This window comes from Argiope bruennichi, chromosome 8, assembly GCF_947563725.1.
Source record: "Argiope bruennichi chromosome 8, qqArgBrue1.1, whole genome shotgun sequence".
Classification (NCBI taxonomy): domain Eukaryota; kingdom Metazoa; phylum Arthropoda; class Arachnida; order Araneae; family Araneidae; genus Argiope; species Argiope bruennichi.
In genome coordinates this window covers 129674201-129694512 of record NC_079158.1, presented here as the reverse complement: position 1 = coordinate 129694512, position 20312 = coordinate 129674201, and the positions used below count along the sequence as shown (strand labels likewise).

General features: G+C 41.0%; 1 protein-coding gene across 1 annotated transcript; it reads left to right on the top strand.

The window, feature by feature from the left end:
* Positions 1–18674: 18674 nt before the first annotated feature.
* Positions 18675–19706, top strand: LOC129980787 (uncharacterized). The gene is made up of 2 exons (XM_056091171.1): positions 18675–18924; positions 19051–19706. The coding sequence occupies exons 1-2, from the start codon at positions 18675–18677 to the stop codon at positions 19704–19706; spliced, it is 906 nt and encodes a 301-aa protein (XP_055947146.1).
* The last annotated feature ends 606 nt before the right edge of the window (positions 19707–20312 follow it).

Genomic DNA, 20312 nt, shown 5'->3' with positions numbered 1-20312 from the left:
TGGTGGAATGAAGAATGCCGAATTACTATGAAAGAACTAAAGAAAGCTTGGGGAAACTTTCGACGCTATCCGACCACATCTAACCTAATTGCTTTTAAATTGGCTGGTGCAAACTTTAGAAGAGTCAAACGCGTAAGTAAAAGGAAATCTTGGCAAAATTTCATTAACTCCATAAATAATCAAATATCATCAAAAAAGCTGTGGGACAAGATAAGAAAACTATCTGGTAGATATGATAGCCCAGTAGTATCCTTTTTGAATTACAATGGACAAGTCGTAACAGATATTAAAGAGATTGCGAACACATTAGGAGAAACTTTTGCTGCTGTTTCTAGTGCGAATTCATATTCGCCAGATTTTATTTTATTCAAGACAAATGAAGAGAGACAAGGTATAAATTTTAATACCGTTACAGACGAAGAATATAATTCTGATTTTTATCTTAATGAACTCAAACGCGCTTTGAGTAGATCGCATGCTACTTCCGCTGGTCCTGATCAGATCAATCTCCTCATGCTCACTCATCTAACTGAGACGTCCATGCATAACCTTTTAATTTTATTTAATAGAATATGGAAAGAACATAAGTTCCCCAATTCTTGGAGAAGAGCCATGGTAATCCCTGTTTTAAAACCTGGGAAAGACGCTAAAACTCCTAGCAGTTATCGACCTATAGCTCTCACTAGCTGTCTTTGCAAGGTATTGGAAAGGATGGTAAATTCTAGACTTATACATGTTCTGGAAAAAAAGAAATGGTTGTCGCCTTTTCAATCTGGTTTCCGAGTCGGTAGAGGAACAGTGGATAGTATTTTACAACTAGAAACTTCTATACGAGAGGCCTTCGTTAGTAAAAAACACCTTGTTTCAATTCTGTTTGACATGGAGAAGGCATATGATAAAACATGGCGATACGGAATTTTAAAAGACCTCTATGAAATTGGTTTTAGAGGCAATCTCCCAATTTTTATTAAGAACTTTTTAAAGACAAGAACGTTTCAAGTCCGAATAGGAAATATTTTATCTCGCAACTTTTATCAAGAGGAGGGTGTTCCTCAGGGTAGCGTTCTTAGTGTTATCCTATTCATTGTTAAAATAAATGGAGTCATGAAGCAATTACCAACGTGCGTGAAAGGCTCTCTTTTTGTAGATGATCTTGCAATTCACTGCTCCGGCACAGATATGGTCTATATTGAAAAGAAATTGCAAGAGGCGGTGAATAATATCAGTCAATGGAGCAGAGAAAATGGATTCCAGATTTCAACTCAAAAGACAAATGGCGTACATTTTTGCAGAAGACGTGGACTCCATTTGGATCCAAAAATTTTACTGAATGATTGCACAATTCCTATCGTAAAGGAAGCAAAATATTTAGGACTGATACTTGACTCTAAGCTGACTTTCAAATCTCATATAAATTACTTAAAAAGAAAGTGCATTCAATCTCTAAATCTTATCAAAATACTTTCGGGGACATCATATGGAGCCGAAAGCACTGCTATGATGAGAGTTTATAAAGCTCTTATACGTTCAAAACTCGATTATGGATGCGTTATTTACGGCTCGGCTGCAAAATCTACCCTGAACGCTCTTGATACTATACATCATCAGGGCCTCCGGCTGTGTCTGGGAGCATTTAGAACATCCCCGATTCAAAGTATCTATGTAATGAGCAATGAACCTTCATTAGAGTTGAGACGGGAGAGGCTTACTCTCAATGCTTTTTTTAAAATTAAAAGCGATTCATCTCACCCGATGCATTATAAAGTCCTTAATCCTATATATGGGTCATTATTTGCGCTAAAGCGTTCGTTCATCCCTTCATTCGGCTTCAGAGTTGGGGACACTTTGAGGAATTTTAACGTTACCGATTTTCCAATCTTGGAGAAAGATGATGAACTTCCACCTTGGGAGGAATTAAATATAAATTTTATTAATGAGTTTGAACACTTGCCGAAATCAACAACACCTGAAATCGTGTACAAAAATTTATTTTACGATCACAGAGATCGCTTTTCAAACTATGAGCCTGTGTTTACTGATGGCTCTAAAAATGAAGATCATGTTGGAGCAGCAGTTGTGATAGGAGATGTTACTATATCGGAAAGATTACACCAGTTTTGCTCAGTATTTACCTCAGAGATATATGGTATATATTTAGCTTTACTTAAACTGAATTATTTCGGAGGGAAATTTATTTTATATACAGATTCAAAAAGTGCAATCGATGCTCTGAAGAATGTCAATCCTCTTAGTCATCCTCTGGTTCTTAAATGTGCAGAAATGTACAAATATTTAACCAATAAAGGTCTGTATATTGCTTTTTGTTGGATTCCTGGCCATGTGGGTATTGTAGGTAATGAGGTAGCTGACAAGGCATCTAAAACGGCTACGCTCACGGTGGAAAACTTTGTCCCACTGAAAGATTCTTTACAAGCTGTTAGGAATTGGATCAATAAAAAATGGCAAAGAAATTGGGACGAGCAGCTCACAAATAAATTACACGCGTTTTGGCCTTTTATCGGTCGCATTAACACATCTAATTTAAGCAGGAAACAAGATGTAATATTGACTCGCCTTAGAATCGGTCATATAAAAATTACGCACAAGCACTTGCTTTGTTCAGAGCCTGCACCTATTTGTTCTCATTGTCAATGCATTCTTTCAGTGCGGCATATTTTAATAGAGTGTCAAAATTTTAATACATATAGACTCGACCGATTTGGAACAAATAACGTTACCTTAAGCCAACTGATTGGAGAAAATCCCCATCCAAACCTTTTTAAGTTCCTTAGAGATGTAAATATTTATAATCTCATTTAAGTTCTTTTCTTTAAACTTTAAAATTTTCTTTTACTGAACTGGTTACTATCACATAAAATATGAAGAATGTGCATATCTAGTGTTTGGCGCAGTTTAGTCAAATATGGCTCTTGTGCCATAAAACGCAACTCAACCAACCAACCTTTTCGAGAGAATGCAAAAGGTGGGTTCTGGAGAAACAGATCACTGAACTAAAAGTAAAAGAAGGCATTCCGTATCCCGAAGCAAGACGAAAGATCTTGGTTCAAACGCCAACTCAAAGCTTAAGTTATGCCGCAGCTTTGCAAAAACCCTTCTGTACGAACTGTTCGTGTTCAAATTGCGTTAAACATAAAACGCAAATGAAACCCCAAGACAAACCATTAGATTCAGACACTGAACAATCTACAGCTAGTGCTCCTGAAACTTCAAAACCAGAAACAAATAAACAAAAGACTAAATCAAATAAAACTTTGAAATTGAAGCTTGCAAAACGTGGTCTTACAACAAAAGATCTCCCTGTGAAATTGAAAAAATCGGCATCCAAAAACTCCGTTGCTTTAGGGCTAGCGACGAAGGGAATTGTCCATAAGGATCTGGCGTCCATCTTTGGTGGCGCTAGCCATAGCCCAGATATTAAATTGCATCCTTCAGAGGATGAATCGGAGCTGGAAATGAGTTGCGAAGACCTGGCAACTCCAACAACTGCATCAGTTCATTCCCCTTCAAAAAAATCAATTAATGGGTACTTTCATCTCTTGGAATTGTCGCGGCATTCGCTCGAAACTTCCTGACATAAAGTCCATTGTTAACAAATTTCATCCTGCTTGCATTGGTGTTCAAGAAACCCTTTTGACACCAAACATTCCCATCAAATTACGCGGATATAGCTGTGTTCGGAACGATGCAGGCATAGGATCTCATGTTTCTGGAGGTGTCTGCATCTTCACATCAAACCTTTATCCGAGCACACCTCTCAATTTGCATACCACTCTTCAGGCTGTGGCTGTGCAGGTCCATATACGATCTTTGGTCACAGTCTGCTGCATTTACTTACCGCCTCATGATATAATACGTCAGCAAGATCTGGATACATTAGTGGACCAGCTCCCTACGCCATTTCCCCTCAGGGGCTCACCTACTATAGGTGAGTACGGGTGTCCCAATCCCGAGGTACCCAGGGATCTTTACTCCCTTTATGTTTACTCTCCTCTGCGCCTTCTGCTGTCGCCTTTTTTTTCTTTCCCTCGACGGCAAGCGAGGGAGCTCTCCATGAGAAGCTGTCGCCGCTCTGTTTGCTTCTTGCTTCTCATGGACAGCCAAGACCCCACGTGTTGGCCGTGCGTGGCGACCCACTTGAAAGACGGGTGGTGCACTGTGGTCCCCTGTGCATCAATCGGCTGGTAGCTAGTCACCTGAGTGGCTAGTCTGCTAGGGATCAAGCGAAGGGGTTACTCCTTGGGCTTGGCGTTAAGGGTGGTCACTATCCCCGGGGGTAACTCCGAGCGTATAGGTTCCGGCTAGCATCAAGGTAAGCGCCTCGGCTGGGAATGGCCAGAGCCGGTGGCTGCCTTCCCTTGTTGGGCTCCGTGGTGGGCGGTGCCGTCGGACCTGAATTTTTATCTATATCGCATGGGCTCCTCCCGAAAATCTCCCTTCAGTGGGCATCGAAAACAAATTCATTTCACATCTCCTCCACCATTCGATACATTTTTTGTCATTAAAAGAGTTTCTGATAAGCAAGAAACATTCAATAATGTTTCGCCTTTTCTCGTACAGAAAGCAATTGCAGCAGTTGTCGGTGAAGTTGAATCCATTCGTAAAATGCGTTCAGGTGATTTGCTGGTGGAAGTCTGCTCGAAAAAGCAAGCCCAGCAAATCATAAAATTAAAAGCTTTGGCAACTATACCTGTCACTGTTAGCTCCCACATGTCACTTAACTATTCAAGAGGTGTAATTACATGTGGAGAGCTGTTTAACGTTCCTCTTGAGGAAATAACTATGGAACTCAAACCACAAGGAGTGACAAATGTACGCCAGATCAATATTCGCAGGGATGGGCAACTCCTTCCCACAAAACATTATATTATTACTTTTCATACTCCGAGTGAGTGATTATTTTTCTAGCGCAAGATCCATTCTCTGGATAAACTGCGCCGCAACTAGATGAAAACTTTAGTGCTACGTCTTAAAACTTTGTTTAAAATGTTTATAATATGTTATTAAAAAAAGACAACTACAAATTAAGAACAACGACAAGGAAAAAAAACATTTCAAATTTCTTTGATAAAACCCGCTTCCTTTAAATAAAGGAAAATGTTAAAATGCGGTTTATGTCCAATTAAAAGCGGAAGACAAGGAACATCTGTATTAAAATACTTAAGACGCAATGAATCCAGTGACTGACATTCGATTAATATATGTCTGATAGTTAAACTATCACCACAACGACTACAAGTTGGTGGTGGCTGCTTTAAAAGTATATGTTTATGTGTTATTCTAGAATGTCCTATGCGTAATCGTGTCAAAATAACATCACATCTGCGATTTAAGGAGGAACACCAAAGTTCAATAAAAGGTTTCACTTTGTGTAGTTTATTTTCTATCTCAAGGTTCCATTGGCTCTGCCAGTTTTGCAAAAGCCATTTCCGAACGGAAAAACGTACATCAGCATAAGGAATGGATTGTTCGTGGGATTCGGTTGCTGATTTTGCAGCAATATCCACTATTTCATTCCCCTGGATACCCACATGAGAAGGAATCCAACAGAAAAGAATTTCAAAACTATTCTGACATAGGTTCTTAAGCAAATTCCTGATATCAGAGATAAATGCATGATTGTGCGATTTTCCAATGAGGGCTTGAAGGGCACTCCAAGAATCAGAATAAATGATCACCTTTCTAAACTTATTCTTAGCAATATATTGTAAAGCACAAAATATTGCTGTGACTTCCGAGGTAAAAACTGAAGTAAATTCATGTAATTTGTGACTTACAACTACATTCTCACAAGCAAAAGCATAACCAACGTGAGACTCGGTTTTGGAACCATCCGTGTATACAGGAATGTAGTCGCTGTACATGTATCTGTGAGCAGAAAAAAGTGATCTAAAAATAAAATCAGGAGTATTGGACTTCAGAAATTTTTTAAATGGATGAAGCAAAACAATATCATATTGAGCCCAAGGTGGTATACAAAAAGGACTTTCGTCATGAATTTCCACATTATGGTAAGTTTCTGGTAAAGTCCTCAAAATACGTGTTCCCAGAGGAGGTATACAAGATCTGCGGATGTTGAATAGTGGAGATTGATAACAATTTAAAAACGTTCTCCTTAAAGGGTGAGATCGGTTCGATAAAACACGGAAATAGTAGCAGGCGGACAACATGTTTCGTCTAAAAGACAACGAGGGTTCATAAGTTTCAACATATAGACTGCTAATTGGGGATGTTCTAAATGCACCGCAGCATACACGCAGAGCTTGATGATGAACGTAATTAAGCCGAGATAAATAAGAATTTCGAGCCGAACCATATACACAACAGCCATAATCCAATTTGGAGCGAATAACGCTTCGATATACTTTCAACAAACTAGCGCGATCAGCACCCCAAGCAGTATTTGACAGAACTCGAAGGATATTCATCGATCGCAGACATCTGTTCCGTAAATCCAATCCAGCGAACAATCAGCAACTCGACTCACTGGCGTTGATAACAGTCCTCCTCCCACAATTTAATGGCCCCTTTTATTTCCTGGAATTGTCGGGGAATTAGGACAAAACTTGAAGACCTCAAAGCTCTCGTGAATTCCACACACCCTGTTTGCATAGCGCTTCAAGAAACGTTCTTGAAGTCAAATGTTCACTTGAAGATACGTGGATATAATTGTGTCCGAAAGGATAACGTTACTGGCTTATCTTCTGGCGGGGTATGCATTTTGACCTCCAACAGTTATCCCAGTACTATCCTAAACCTACACACTCCCTTGCAGGCTGTGGCTGTGCAGGTTCACGTCAAAACCTTAGTTACAGTCTGCTGTATTTATCTACCACCAAACGATGTCATCTCTCAAAACGATCTTAATGTTCTGATAGATCAACTTCCAGTGCCTTTCATACTGCTTGGCGACTTCAATGGACACAGTACCTTGTGGGGTTCTGATAGAACAAATTCTCGTGGGCGACAGATAGAACAATTAATTTCTGATAACTGTCTCTGTCTGCTCAATAATAACGAGAAAACCTATTTCCATGAACCCACAGGTACATTTCATTCTGTTGATTTAGCTCTTTGCACTCCAGCACTTTTTCCTTTGCTGAACGTTATAGTAGCAAGTGATCTGTATAATAGTGATCACTTTCCCTTGATCGTTTCCCACGCTGATGAGAATAATGCGACACAACAATATCCACAGACTTACATATTCCAGAGGGCAGACTGGGGTACATTTACTAGGAAAGCGGTGATTACCGAGGAAATGGTCACTCCCACTAGTATTACTAATTCGGTCCAAAATGTTATTGACTGTATCATTGGTGCAGCGAATGCTACAATTCCTAAACGCTCGTCTTTTCCACGAAAATATCACAAACCGTGGTGGAACGACGCTTGTCGTGAAGCTTATAGGAACCAAAAGAGATTATGGGGGATCTTTCGTAGATACCCTACAACTGAAAACCTCATTGCATTTAAAAAGGCAAGAGCAAATGCGCGCCGCATCCGACGTCTCAGCCAGAGAGCTTCATGGATAAGATACGTTTCCTCAATTACTTCTACTACATCCAGCGCCCAAGTGTGGCGGAAAGTCCGGGCGGCCAATGGCATATATAAGGATTTTACTTTTCCTGTATTAAGCGTTGGGTCGCTTTCTTACTCTTCTCCATTGGAAATTGCGAATATAATGGGTCAAACGTTTGCTGATATTTCCAGTTCTGCTTTCTGTAATCCAGTTTTTCTCACGAAAAAGAGACGGGCAGAACAATTAAAATTAAAATTCGAAACTCGCGGTTGCTTTTTATACAACTGCGAGTTCCGGATGTATGAACTAAAGAAGGCCCTCTCTCGGACACGTGATACTAGCCCAGGTGTTGATGGAATAACATACAGCATGCTCCGCCATCTGGATGAATCCTCTCTCGTTTATCTCCTTCATCTCTTTAACAGAATCTGGAGTGAGCAGGTGTTTCCAGATCAGTGGCGAGAGGCGATTGTGATTCCGATCCTTAAGCCAGGGAAAGATCCTGTAGATCCTCTGAGCTATAGACCGATCGCTTTGACTAGTTGCTTATGCAAAACATTCGAGCGTATGGTCAATTCACGGCTCATGTATGAAATAGAGAAAAATGGTTGTATTTCACCCTTTCAAAGCGGATTTCGTCGAGGTCGATCCACAGTTGATAATCTTATTCACCTTGAATCTGAAATACGCAATGCATTTGTCCGCCGAAACCATCTTGTTTCGATATTTTTTGACATTAAAAAGGCTTATGACCGTACTTGGCGCTATGGTATTCTTAAAATTTTATTTGATATGGGGTTTACGGGTAACCTACCTCTTTTTATTCAAAATTTCTTACAAACTCGTATTTTTCGTGTTCGCATTAACCAAACGTTATCTAATTCTTTTATCCAACAGGAGGGTGTTCCTCAAGGAAGTGTATTAAGTGTCACCCTTTTTATCCTTCATTTGAGTCAAATTCTCCAAGTCATACCATCATCTGTCTCTGGCACATTGTATGTTGATGACCTACAGATCTCTTGTCAGGGATCTAGTATGGCCTTAATAGAACGACAACTTCAGAAAGCTGTTGACAAGCTCATAGACTGGTGCGATGAAAATGGGCACACACTCTCCCCTGAAAAGAGCTGTTGTATCCATTTCTGTAGGAAACGAAACCTTCATCTAGACCCTGTAATTAACATCCGGGGAATCAGAATAGCAGTTGTTGATGAGGTTCGCTTTTTAGGATTGATATTTGATCGTAAACTCACTTTCCTTCCTCATATCCGTTATCTACGGAAGAAGTGTGAGAAATCGCTGAATATTTTGAAGGTTCTTTCAACTACGTCATGGGGAGCAGACCGAACATCTCTACTTCGCATCTATCAATCTGTGGTACTCTCCCGTATTGACTATGGGTGCGAAGTGTATGGTTCTGCACGCACTAGTGTTCTAAAGCAATTAGATACTGTGCATCATACTGCTCTCAGGATCTGTTCTGGAGCGTTTCGAACTTCGCCTGTGCACAGCTTATATGTAGTTTGTCACCAACTGCCGCTAAATCTACGTCGCAAAAAGTTGTGCGTCCAATATTTTTTGAGACTGCAATGTCATACTACTCATCCTATGCGGGACATGAATATTCCTGTTGGCATTGGCCGATTATACAATGCTCGTCCCTCTAATATCCCTCCTTTTTGCGAGAGGATGAAACAATTACTTGCCAACTCAGATCTTTGTAATGTCCAAATCCATCCGATAAATTTTATATCCCTCCCACCTTGGGATATTCCACAAATTTCATTTCATAATCCATTTTCTACTTTTGATAAATCTACAGTTTCACCTTCCATTTTCCAACAGATTTTTAATGATCACCGATATAAGTTTTCAGATTACACCGCTGTCTTCACGGATGGATCAAAAACTGCTCATCATGTGGGATGTGGTATCGTATTTTCTGAAAATATTTTAAGTATACGATTGGACAACACTCACTCTGTTTTAACGGCCGAATTGATGGCAATTTTGTTTGCCCTAGAAAAAATTTCCACTCTTCAGGAACAAAAATTTTGTATTTATTCCGATAGTATGAGCGCTCTTGAAGCTCTTGGTCACCATCATAATATGACGCATCCAATAGTTATTCATAATTTATGTCTTCTACGAACTCTACAATGTAAAAGCTTTGACATAATATTTTGCTGGCTACCTAGCCACGTTGGTATAAATGGAAATGAGAAAGCAGATGTCGCAGCTAAGGAAGCATCATTATATCTACAACGACCGCTTCCCTATCTTGATGCGAAGAAGTATCTTTCTCATCATATTCATTCATTATGGCAAGAATCGTGGGACCTCCAAATATCTAATAAATTGCATTTCCTTAAATCACGCATTACATTATGGCCAATTGTCCCAGTGAGAGAACTTGATGTCAAACTGACACGACTTCGCATTGGGCACACCCGTTTCACCCATAAACACCTTTTGTTAGGTGAACGGTGTCCAACTTGCACATCATGTCAAGTCGACTTTACCATCGTTCCTATTTTAACCGAATGTACTGTTTTTAATAGCCACCGGCTGCATCATTTCGGAACATTGCACTTGAACATCCATGACTTGGTGGGAGAATATCCTCACAAGAACATTTTTAAATTTTTAAAAGAAATTGGGTTTTTACATCTTATCTAATTTTATAGTTCTTTAGTATACTTTCTGAAGATTTATATTTTTATAATTGATATTTCTTTTGACAAAAATTTTAACATATAGATTAAAATTTTTAAAGCTTTTCATCTCATTTTACCATATGCTTGGCGCAGTATAGCCAAACCTGGCTCTTGCGCCATAAACATCAAAATCAAACTCAAACTCAAATAACTGAAATTCACAATTATACGAGAGAGGTCTGCGGGTTTTGAAATTCAACCGCATATGCTCAGCTCGTCTCTTAGTCGCAAGGAAGGTAGGATTGTATGAATTGGGGCTTGAAATTTCAGCAAAAGTTTCACCAATAATATTCGCAATATCAAAAGGTGAAGAATATGAATTATCTCCCATTTTCAATACAGGGAAAGCAAACTCTTTATAAATGCCATTTGCCGCTTTTACTTTCCTCCATAATTGTGCGCTACTTGATGCTGATGTGATTGAACTGATAAATTTCCGCCACGACTCTTTTTGACTAAGACGTCGGATTCGGCGAGCATTTGCTCTTTCCCGCTTGAATGCAATAAGATTTTCCGAGATTGATTGATTTATTGATTGATTGAGTTTTCTGGCGCAAGAGCCATGCTTGGCCATGCTGCGCCAATCTAATGGTAGAATTATAAAAAAGGTTTATAAAACATTCATTTATTAAAAAACGAGATCAGCGGTGTAAAGATAAAAACATATGCAAAAAGATGAAACATATACAAATAGAGTCGAAACTATGATTCATAAGAAAACAAAACAGAGAAGTAATTCATTTAATCTTTTATAGCAGTAAAGGAGTAAAAAGATGCTAAATACAAGTGAAAAAACTAATAGCTTTTAAAAAATTAAAAATATTTGGGTGGTATTTTTCACCCACCAGGTCTTGTAATGTTAAAGATGCCGAAGTAAAAAAACGTGCACGATAAGAATTAAAAATAGGACATTCAATTAACACATGATGAACAGTAAAAGAAACTTTGCAACTGTTGCACATAGGCGCATTTTCTCCAAATATGAGATGTTTATGGGTGAAGCGCGTATGCCCTATACGGAGACGAGTCAATTTAACATCCACCTCACGTATAGGATGAACAGGCCACGAAGCAATGTCCGTTTTAACAGAATGCAATTTATTTCCGATCTGCAGATCCCATAACTTTTGCCAGGTAGAAGAGAAGTGATGAACAACGGACCTTTTGACATCACAAAAGGGAAGAGCCATGCACAAAGAGGTCGATGCAGATTTAGCAGCCAAGTCTGCCCTCTCATTTCCCAAGATGCCGACATGACTCGGAATCCAACAGAAAATGATTTGAAACCCATCATTCTGCAGCAATCGCAAAGTAAACAAAATTTTAATAGCAATCGGATGTGTCCGATTGTCGTAATGCGAAAGTATCTCCAAAGCACTCATACTATCGGTGTAGATAATAAATTTACGCTGAGTAGAGGGTGAAATTTTCTGTAGAGCACAGAAAATTGCCACCAACGCAGCAGTAAAAACAGAGCAAAAATTATGAAGACGATGGCTCAGTGTATGAGATGGAAATATTATGCCACAGCCGACATAGCCATCTGATTTCGAGCCATCCGTGAAAATTGGATGAAAGGAAGAGTACTGATTGCGATGGTAGAAAAAAATCTGTTGGAAAACCACAGGAGCAGTTGAGAATTTATCGAATCCAATGAAAGGATTCAAGTAAGAAAACTGTGGGATATCCCAGGGTGGGATACTATAGACATCAACAGCTTTAACACGAATCGTGTTAAAGTCCGAGTCATGAAGGAGCAATTTGGCTCTCTCGCAAAATGGAAGGATGTGAGAAGGGCGGGCATTATAAAGTCGACGAAGACCTACTGGCAATGACATTTGGCTCAAAGGATGTTTCGGAACAGATTTCGTTCGGAAATAAAATACGGCAGACAATTCCTGTCGCCTTAAAGAAAGGGGTAGTTGGTGACATATAATATATAGGCTTTCAACTGGAGATGTCCGGAACGCACCAGAGCAAATGCGCAATGCTGAATGATGGACGGTATCCAATCGCCTCAAAACAGATGAGCGGGCGGAACCATATACCATACATCCATAATCTATCCGGGAGAGAATTATTGCCTGATAAATACGGAGAAGGGAGGTTCGATCGGCCCCCCAAGATGTTTTTGAGAGAACTTTCAAAATATTCAATGATTTCTCACACTTCTTCCGCAAATATAATATATGCGGAAGGAAGGTGAGTTTCCGATCGAGAATCACTCCCAAAAACCGTACTTCATTCACCACAGGAATTTGAATATTCTTAACCCGAATACAAGGATCCTGGTGAATGTTTCTTTTCCGACAAAAGTGAATGCAGCTGCTTTTCTCTGGGGAGATAGTGTGTCCATTGTTATTGCACCAAGCTACCACTCTGTTTACTGCGTTTTGCAATTGTCGCTCTATTAGTGCCATGTTACTACCTTGGCATGAGATCTGCAGATCGTCGACATAAAGAGTTCCATTAATAGATGGAGGCAAATGATTTAAAATCTGGCTCAGATGAATAATAAACAGTGTGACACTGAGGACACTTCCTAATGGAACTCCCTCAGCTTGAATAAAATGATTAGAGTAAAAGTTGCCAATTCGAACACGAAAAGTACGTCTTGATAAAAAGTTTTGTAAAAATATGGGCAAGTTACCCCTAAAACCTAGATTAAAAAGTGTTGAAAGTATGCCGTAGCGCCATGTACGGTCGTATGCCTTCTCAATGTCGAAAAATACGGAAACTAGGTGGTTCCTCCTCACAAAGGCATTGCGTATTTGGGTTTCCAGTAAAACGAGGTTGTCAAAAGTAGACCGACCTCTCCGGAAACCACTCTGCAACGGGGAGAGGCATCCTTGTTTCTCTAATTCGAAAATTAGACGAGCATTGACCATACGCTCGAAGGTCTTACAGAGGCAATTTGTAAGAGCAATCGGTCTATAGTTCAGAGGAATCGATGCTTCCTTGCCAGGTTTTAATATTGGGATCACAATAGCTTCGCGCCATTGTGAAGGGTACTTCTGTTCAATCCATATTCTGTTAAATAATAACAACAGATTCGAAAGGGAAATTGCATTCAAATGGCGGAGCATATTATATGTGATCCCATCTGGCCCGGGACTGGTATCATGAACTTGAGACAAGGCCATTTCCAATTCAATCATCCTGAATTCACAGTTATATGGAAGAGTACTTCGGGCATTGAAGCGCAAAGGCAACCGTTCCGCGCGATTCTTAATTGCCAGAAATTCAGGGCTGTAAGAATCCGTTGCGGAAACTTGTGCAAACACATGGCCGAGAATGTTAACAACGTCTAATGGGTTTGAATACACCATATTACCGGTTTTTAAAACAGGAATAGAAGTTTCATTATAGATCCCATTAGCAGCCTTAACCTTTTTCCATAAAAGTTTACTCGAAGTAGAGGATGTGATGGATGAAACAAATTTAATCCACGATTCTCTCTGACTACGACGCCGTATGCGGCGAGCTAGCGCTTTGGCTCTTTTAAAAGCGATCAAATTCTCAGTCGTAGGGTTCCTTCTAAAAGTATTGCAGAGTTTCTTTTGGTTCTTATGACTGTCGCGACAAGCTTCATTCCACCACGGCCTACGGAATTTTCTTAGATGTGGGGATGTTTTTGGAATGGCGGTGTTCGCGGCGTTCATTATTGTATCAATGACATTTTGTACTGATTTTGAAATATCTGCATCACTGACCATAGCCTCATTGATAACTGCTAGTTGGGAGAATGTAGTCCAGTCTGCCCGCTGAAACAGAAAACGCGGAGGACAAATAGTCGCACCCCGACCATCAGCGTGGGAGATTATTAGGGGAAAGTGATCGCTATTGTGCAGATCATCTTCAATTCTCAAATTCATCAACGGTAGCAGTTCAGGAGTGCATATGGCTAGGTCAAGACAGTGGAAGCTACGTGTGGGTGTATGGAAGTACGTTTTCTCGTCATTATTGAGCAGACAGAGACAGTTATTAGCAATAAACTGTTCAATCTGCTGCCCTCGAGAGTTTGTACTATCCGAGCCCCATAGAATACTATGTCCATTGAAGTCGCCAAATAAAATGAAGGGTGACGGAAGTTTGTCTACTAGATTGACCAGGTCTTGCTGACGGATGATACCGTGTGGCGGAAGATAAATACAACAGACTGTGACCAAAGATCGTATATGGACCTGCACAGCCACAGCCTGAAGAGATGTATGTAAAATAAGAGGAGAGCTCGAAAAAATTTGAGGTGAAAATACAGACACCTCCAGAACCATGAGATCCAGTGTCTGTATCTTTCCGAACACAGCTATATCCGCGTAACTTGATGGGAATGTTGGGTGTCAAGAAGGTTTCTTGAACACCGAAACAGATAGGATGAAATTTGTTAATAATTGATTTCATGTCATGAAGTTTGGAACGAATGCCGCGACAATTCCAAGAAACGAAGGTACCCATTAAGAGAGAGATTTAGATGGGGAGTGTGAGTGAGCCGCTGTAGGAGTTGCCTGATCTTCGCAACTCATAGAAAGTGCATCTTCATCCTCAGACGGATGGAGCTTAAAATCAGGGATAGCTGGTGTGCCTCCAAAGATCGACGTCAAATCCTTATGGGCTACTCCATCTCTTGCTAATCCCAAAGCGACGGAATTCCGAGAAGTAGATTTTTGTAACCTAACAGAAAGATCTTTATGTGATATGCCACGTTTAGCAAGTTTCAATGTCAGTGAGGACTGAGGTTTTTTCTTACGAGTTTTTTTAGATGCTGATAGATCCGGTTTAGGAGATTCTGAAATACTTTGAATTGAATTATCAGAATCAGATTCTGATGTTTATACAGGTAGTTTTGGTTTTGGAGTTTGCTTTATGCAGTTTTCACAGGAACAATTTGAACAAAATGGTTTTTGGACAGCGGAGGCATAGCTAATGCCTGGCGTAGGTGTCTGAATTTGAACTCTACTTCTAGCTTCTGGGTATGTTATGTTTTCTTTTATTTTGATAATAGTGACTTCTTTTTCCAGTTTCCAGCGGGAGCAATTTCGAGAATAAGAGGGATGATCGCCACCACAGTTTACGCTTTTCTGTTGCGGAGCACTGCTGGCTATCATGCCCTTTATCAGCACAGCGGGCACAAGTAAGTGTCCCGCGGCAATTAATCTTCGAGTGGCCAAAGCGCTGGCATTGGAAACACCTCAATGGATTTGGTATATAATGCCGCACAGGTAACTTAATATAACCGGCATATATAAATTCAGGTAGCTTGGGGCTATGGAAGGTGAGCACATAATGTTTTGTTGGAAGGAGTTGACCATCCCGCCGAATGGCAATCTGGCGTACATGAGTCACTCCTTGAGGTTTCAATTCTGAAGTTATTTCTTCCAGAGAGACATTAAATAATTCTCCGCAAGTTATTACACCTTTGGAGAAGTTCAAGGATGTGTGTGGACTAACAGAAATGGGTATAGAAGCTAGAGCTTTCAGTTTCATGATTTGCTGTGATTGTTTTTTAGAATCGACTTCAATTAATAAGTCACCAGAACGCATTTTTTTAATAGACTGCACCTCACCGACGGTAGCAGAGACGGCTTTCTGAACTAAAAAAGGTGAAACGGAGTTAAAAGTATCTTGTTTTTCTGATTTTCGTTTAATTACAAAAAATTTGTCAAAATGATCAACATTAGTAAAAGTTTTATGTACTTTACGCCCACTGAAGGGACCACGTTTGGAGGAGCCCATACGATATTAGAAAAGATTCGGGTCCGACGGCACCGCCCACCACGGAGCCCAACAAGGGAAGGCAATTACCGGCTCTGGTCATGCCCAGCCTCGGCATCCACCCTAGTGCTAATCGGTACCTATACGCTCGGAGTTACCCCCGGGGACAGTGGCCACCCTTAACGCCAAGTCCAAGGAGTAACCCCTTCGCTTGATCCCTAGCAGACTAGCCACTAAGATGACTACCTACCAGCCGATTGATGCACAGGGAACCACAGTGCACCACCCGTCTTTCTAATGGGTCGCCACGCACGGCAAACACGTGGGGTTTTGGCTGTCCATGAGAAGCAAGAAGCAAACAGAGCGGCGACAGCTTCTCATGGAGAGCTCCCTCGCTTGCCGTCGAGGGAAGGAAAAAACAGCAGAAAGCAGAAGACGTAGGGGAGTTTGAACATGAAGGGAGTAAAGATCCCTGGGTACCTCGGGATTGGGACACCCGTACTCACCTATAGTAGGTGAGCCCCTGAGGGGAAGATTTTCCGAGGTCGGATACCTGCGGAAAATGCCCCATAATTTTCTTTGTTCCTTATAGGCAGTCTGACAAGCGTCGTTCCACCATGGTTTACGAAATTTTCGTGGATATGTTGAACGTTTTGGAATTGTCACATTAGCCGCATTGAGTATACAATCGATGACATTTTGCATAGCATCCGTTATATTAAAAGAAGAAACCATTGTATCGGTAATCGAGGCATGTCTGGAGAATGCTTCCCAGTCTGCCTTTTGGAATATGTATGTCGATGGACTTTTAATCACTTTGCCACCATCAGCGAAAGAGATGATCAGGGGAAAGTGATCGCTATTATGAAGATCATCTTCAACTGCGAGATTCAATGAAGGAAATAGTGCTGGAGAACACATAGCCAGATCAATAGAATGAAACGTACCAGTAGATTCGTGAAAGTATGTTTTTTCCTCATTATTGAGTAGACAGAGACAGTTATCAGAAAGGAATTGTTCAATCTGTCGCCCACGGAGGTTAATACTGTCGGAACCCCATAGGGTACTGTGTCCATTGAAGTCACCCAGTAATATGAAAGGTGTTGGAAGCTGGTCGACTAAAATATTTAGTTCATCTTGGGAGATGACGTCATTTGGCGATAGATATATGCAGCAGACCGGGACTAAAGTTCTAATATGAACCTGGATAGCCACAGCTTGCAAAGAAGTATGTAAGTTTAGAATAGTGCTGTGATAATTGTTTGAGGTGAAAATACATACGCCTCCAGAGTTTGAGATATCAGTATCAATATCCCTACCCCTCAGGGGCTCACTTTCTTTAGGTGAGTACGGGTGTCCCAATCCCGAGGTACCCAGAGATCTTTACTCCCTTTCAGTTCGCTCTCCTCTACGCCTTCTGCTTTCTGCTGTTTTTCCTTCCCTCGACGGCAAGCGAGGGAGCTCTCCATGAGAAGCCGTCGGGCCCGAATCATTCGCAATATCGTATGGGGCCTCAAAATCAAATTCCATCACCACCGTTTTTCATAATTAGTCGTGTATCATCTGAAAATGAAACATTTCACGGTGTGTCACCATTTCTAGTTGAAAAGGCTATATCTGGGCATATCGGTGAAGCTAAAGCAATAAGGAAAATTCGCTCTGGCGATTTACTTGTTGAAGTAGCCAATAAGAAACAAGCTCAAAAAATTTTGAAAATTAAATCTCTGTCAACGATACCTGTCACTGTTAGTGCACACAGATCTCTGAACTCTTCTAAATGAGTTATTACTTGTGGAGAGCTGTATAATGAGGAGACTGACGAAATTTTAAAAGAATTAAGAAACAAAGGCGTTACGGAAGTCCGGCGAATAACAATTAAAAAGAATGGTAATGTTATGAAGACCAAACACCTTATTCTGACATTCCACTTTCCAAAGACACCCGGCCCCTCAGGGGCTCACCTACTATAGGTGAGTACGGGTGTCCCAATCCCGAGGTTCCCAGGGATCTTTACTCCCTTCATGCTTACTCTCCTCTACGCCTTCTGCTATTTACTTGATCCTTCCATCCCTCGACGGCAAGCGAGGGAGCTCTCCATGAGAAGCTGTCGCCGCTCTGTTTGCTTCTTGCTTCTCATGGACAGCCAAAGTCCCACGTGTTGGCCGTGCGTGGCAACCCATTTGAAAGACGGGTGGTGTACTGTGGTCCCCTGTGCATCAATCGGCTGGTAGCTAGTCACCTTAGTGGCTAGTCTGCTAGGGATCAAGCGAAGGGGTTACTCCTTGGGCTTGGCGTTAAGGGTGGTCACTGTCCCCGGGGGTAACTCCGAGCGTATAGGTTCCGGCTAGCACCAAGGTAAGCGCCGAGGCTGGGAATGGCCAGAGCCGGTGGCTGCCTTCCCTTGTTGGGCTCCGTGGTGGGCGGTGCCGTCGGCCCCGAATCTTTTCTAATATCGTATGGGCTCCTCCAAACGTGGTCCCTTCAGTGGGCGTAAAGTTTATAAACCTGTAACGAATTTTGAACATTTTGACAAATTTTTCGTAATTAAACGAAAATCGGAAAAGCAAGATACGTTTAACTCCGTTTCACCTTTTTTAGTTCAGAAAGCCGTCTCTGCTACCGTCGGTGAGGTAGAGTCTATTAAAAAAATGCGTTCTGGTGACTTATTAGTTGAAGTAAATTCTAAAAAACAATCACAGCAAATCATGAAACTGAAAGCTCTAGCTTCTATACCCATTTCTGTTAGTCCGCACACATCCTTAAACTTCTCCAAAGGTGTAATAACTTGCGGAGAATTATTTAATGTCTCTGTGGAAGAAATTACTTCAGAATTGAAACCTCAAGGAGTGCCTCATGTTCGCCAGATTGCCATTCGGCGGGATGGTCAACTCCTTCCAACAAAGCATTATGTTCTCACTTTCCATAGCCCTAAGCTACCTGAATTTATATATGCCGGTTATATTAAGTTACCTGTGCGTCATTATATACCGAATCCATTGAGGTGTTTCCAATGCCAGCGTTTTGGCCACTCGAAGATTAATTGCCGCGGGACATTCACTTGTGCCCGCTGTGCTGATAAAGGGCATGATAGCCAGCAGTGTTCCGCAACAGAAAAGTGCGTAAACTGTGGTGGCGATCATCCCTCTTATTCTCGAAATTGCTCCCGCTGGAAACTGGAAAAAGAAGTCACTATTATCAAAATAAAAGAAAACATAACATACCCAGAAGCTAGACGTAGAGTTCAAATGCAGACACCTACGCCAGGCATTAGCTATGCCTCCGTTGTTCAAAAACCATTTTGTACAAATTGTTCCTGTGAAAACTGCATAAAGCAAACTCCAAAACCAAAACTTCCTGTAAAAACATCAGAATCTGATTCGGATAATTCAGTTCAAAGTATTTCAGAATCTCCTAAACCGGATCTATCGGCACCTAAAAAAACTCGAAAGAAAAAACCTCAGTCCTCACTGACATTGAAACTTGCTAAACGTGGCATGTCACATAAAGATCTTTCTGTCAAGTTACAAAAATCTACTTCTCGGAATTCCGTCGCTTTGGGATTAGCAAGAGATGGTGTAGCCCATAAGGATTTAACGTCTATCTTTGGAGGCACACCAACTATCCCTGATTTTAAGCTCCATCCGTCTGAGGATGAAGATGCACTTTCTATGAGTTGCGAAGATCAGGCAACTCCTACAGCTGTTCACTCACACTCCCCATCTAAATCTCTCTCTTAATGGGTACCTTCGTTTCTTGGAATTGTCGCGGCATTCGTTCCAAACTTCATGACATGAAATCAATTATTAACAAATTTCATCCGATCTGTTTCGGTGTTCAAGAAACATTCTTGACACCCAACATTCCACTAAAATTACGCGGATATAACTGTGTTCGGAAAGATGCAGGCACTGGATCTCATGCTTCTGGAGGTGTCTGTATTTTCACATCAAACCTTTATCCGAGCACACTTCTCAATTTGCATACCACTCTTCAGGCTGTGGCTGTACAGGTCCATATACGATCTTTGGTCACCGTCTGCTGTATTTATCTTCCGCCTCACGGTATCATCCGTCAGCAAGACCTGGACAATCTAGTAGACCAACTTCCGTCACCCTTCATTTTATTTGGCGACTTCAATGGACATAGTATTTTGTGGGGCTCGGATAGTACAAACTGTCGTGTGCAGCAGATTGAACAGTTTATTGCTAATAACTGTCTCTGTCTGCTCAATAATGACGAGAAAACGTACTTCCATACGCCCACACGTAGCTTCCACTGTCTTGATCTAGCCATATGCACTCCTGAACTGCTACCGTTGATGAATTTGAGAATTGAAGATGATC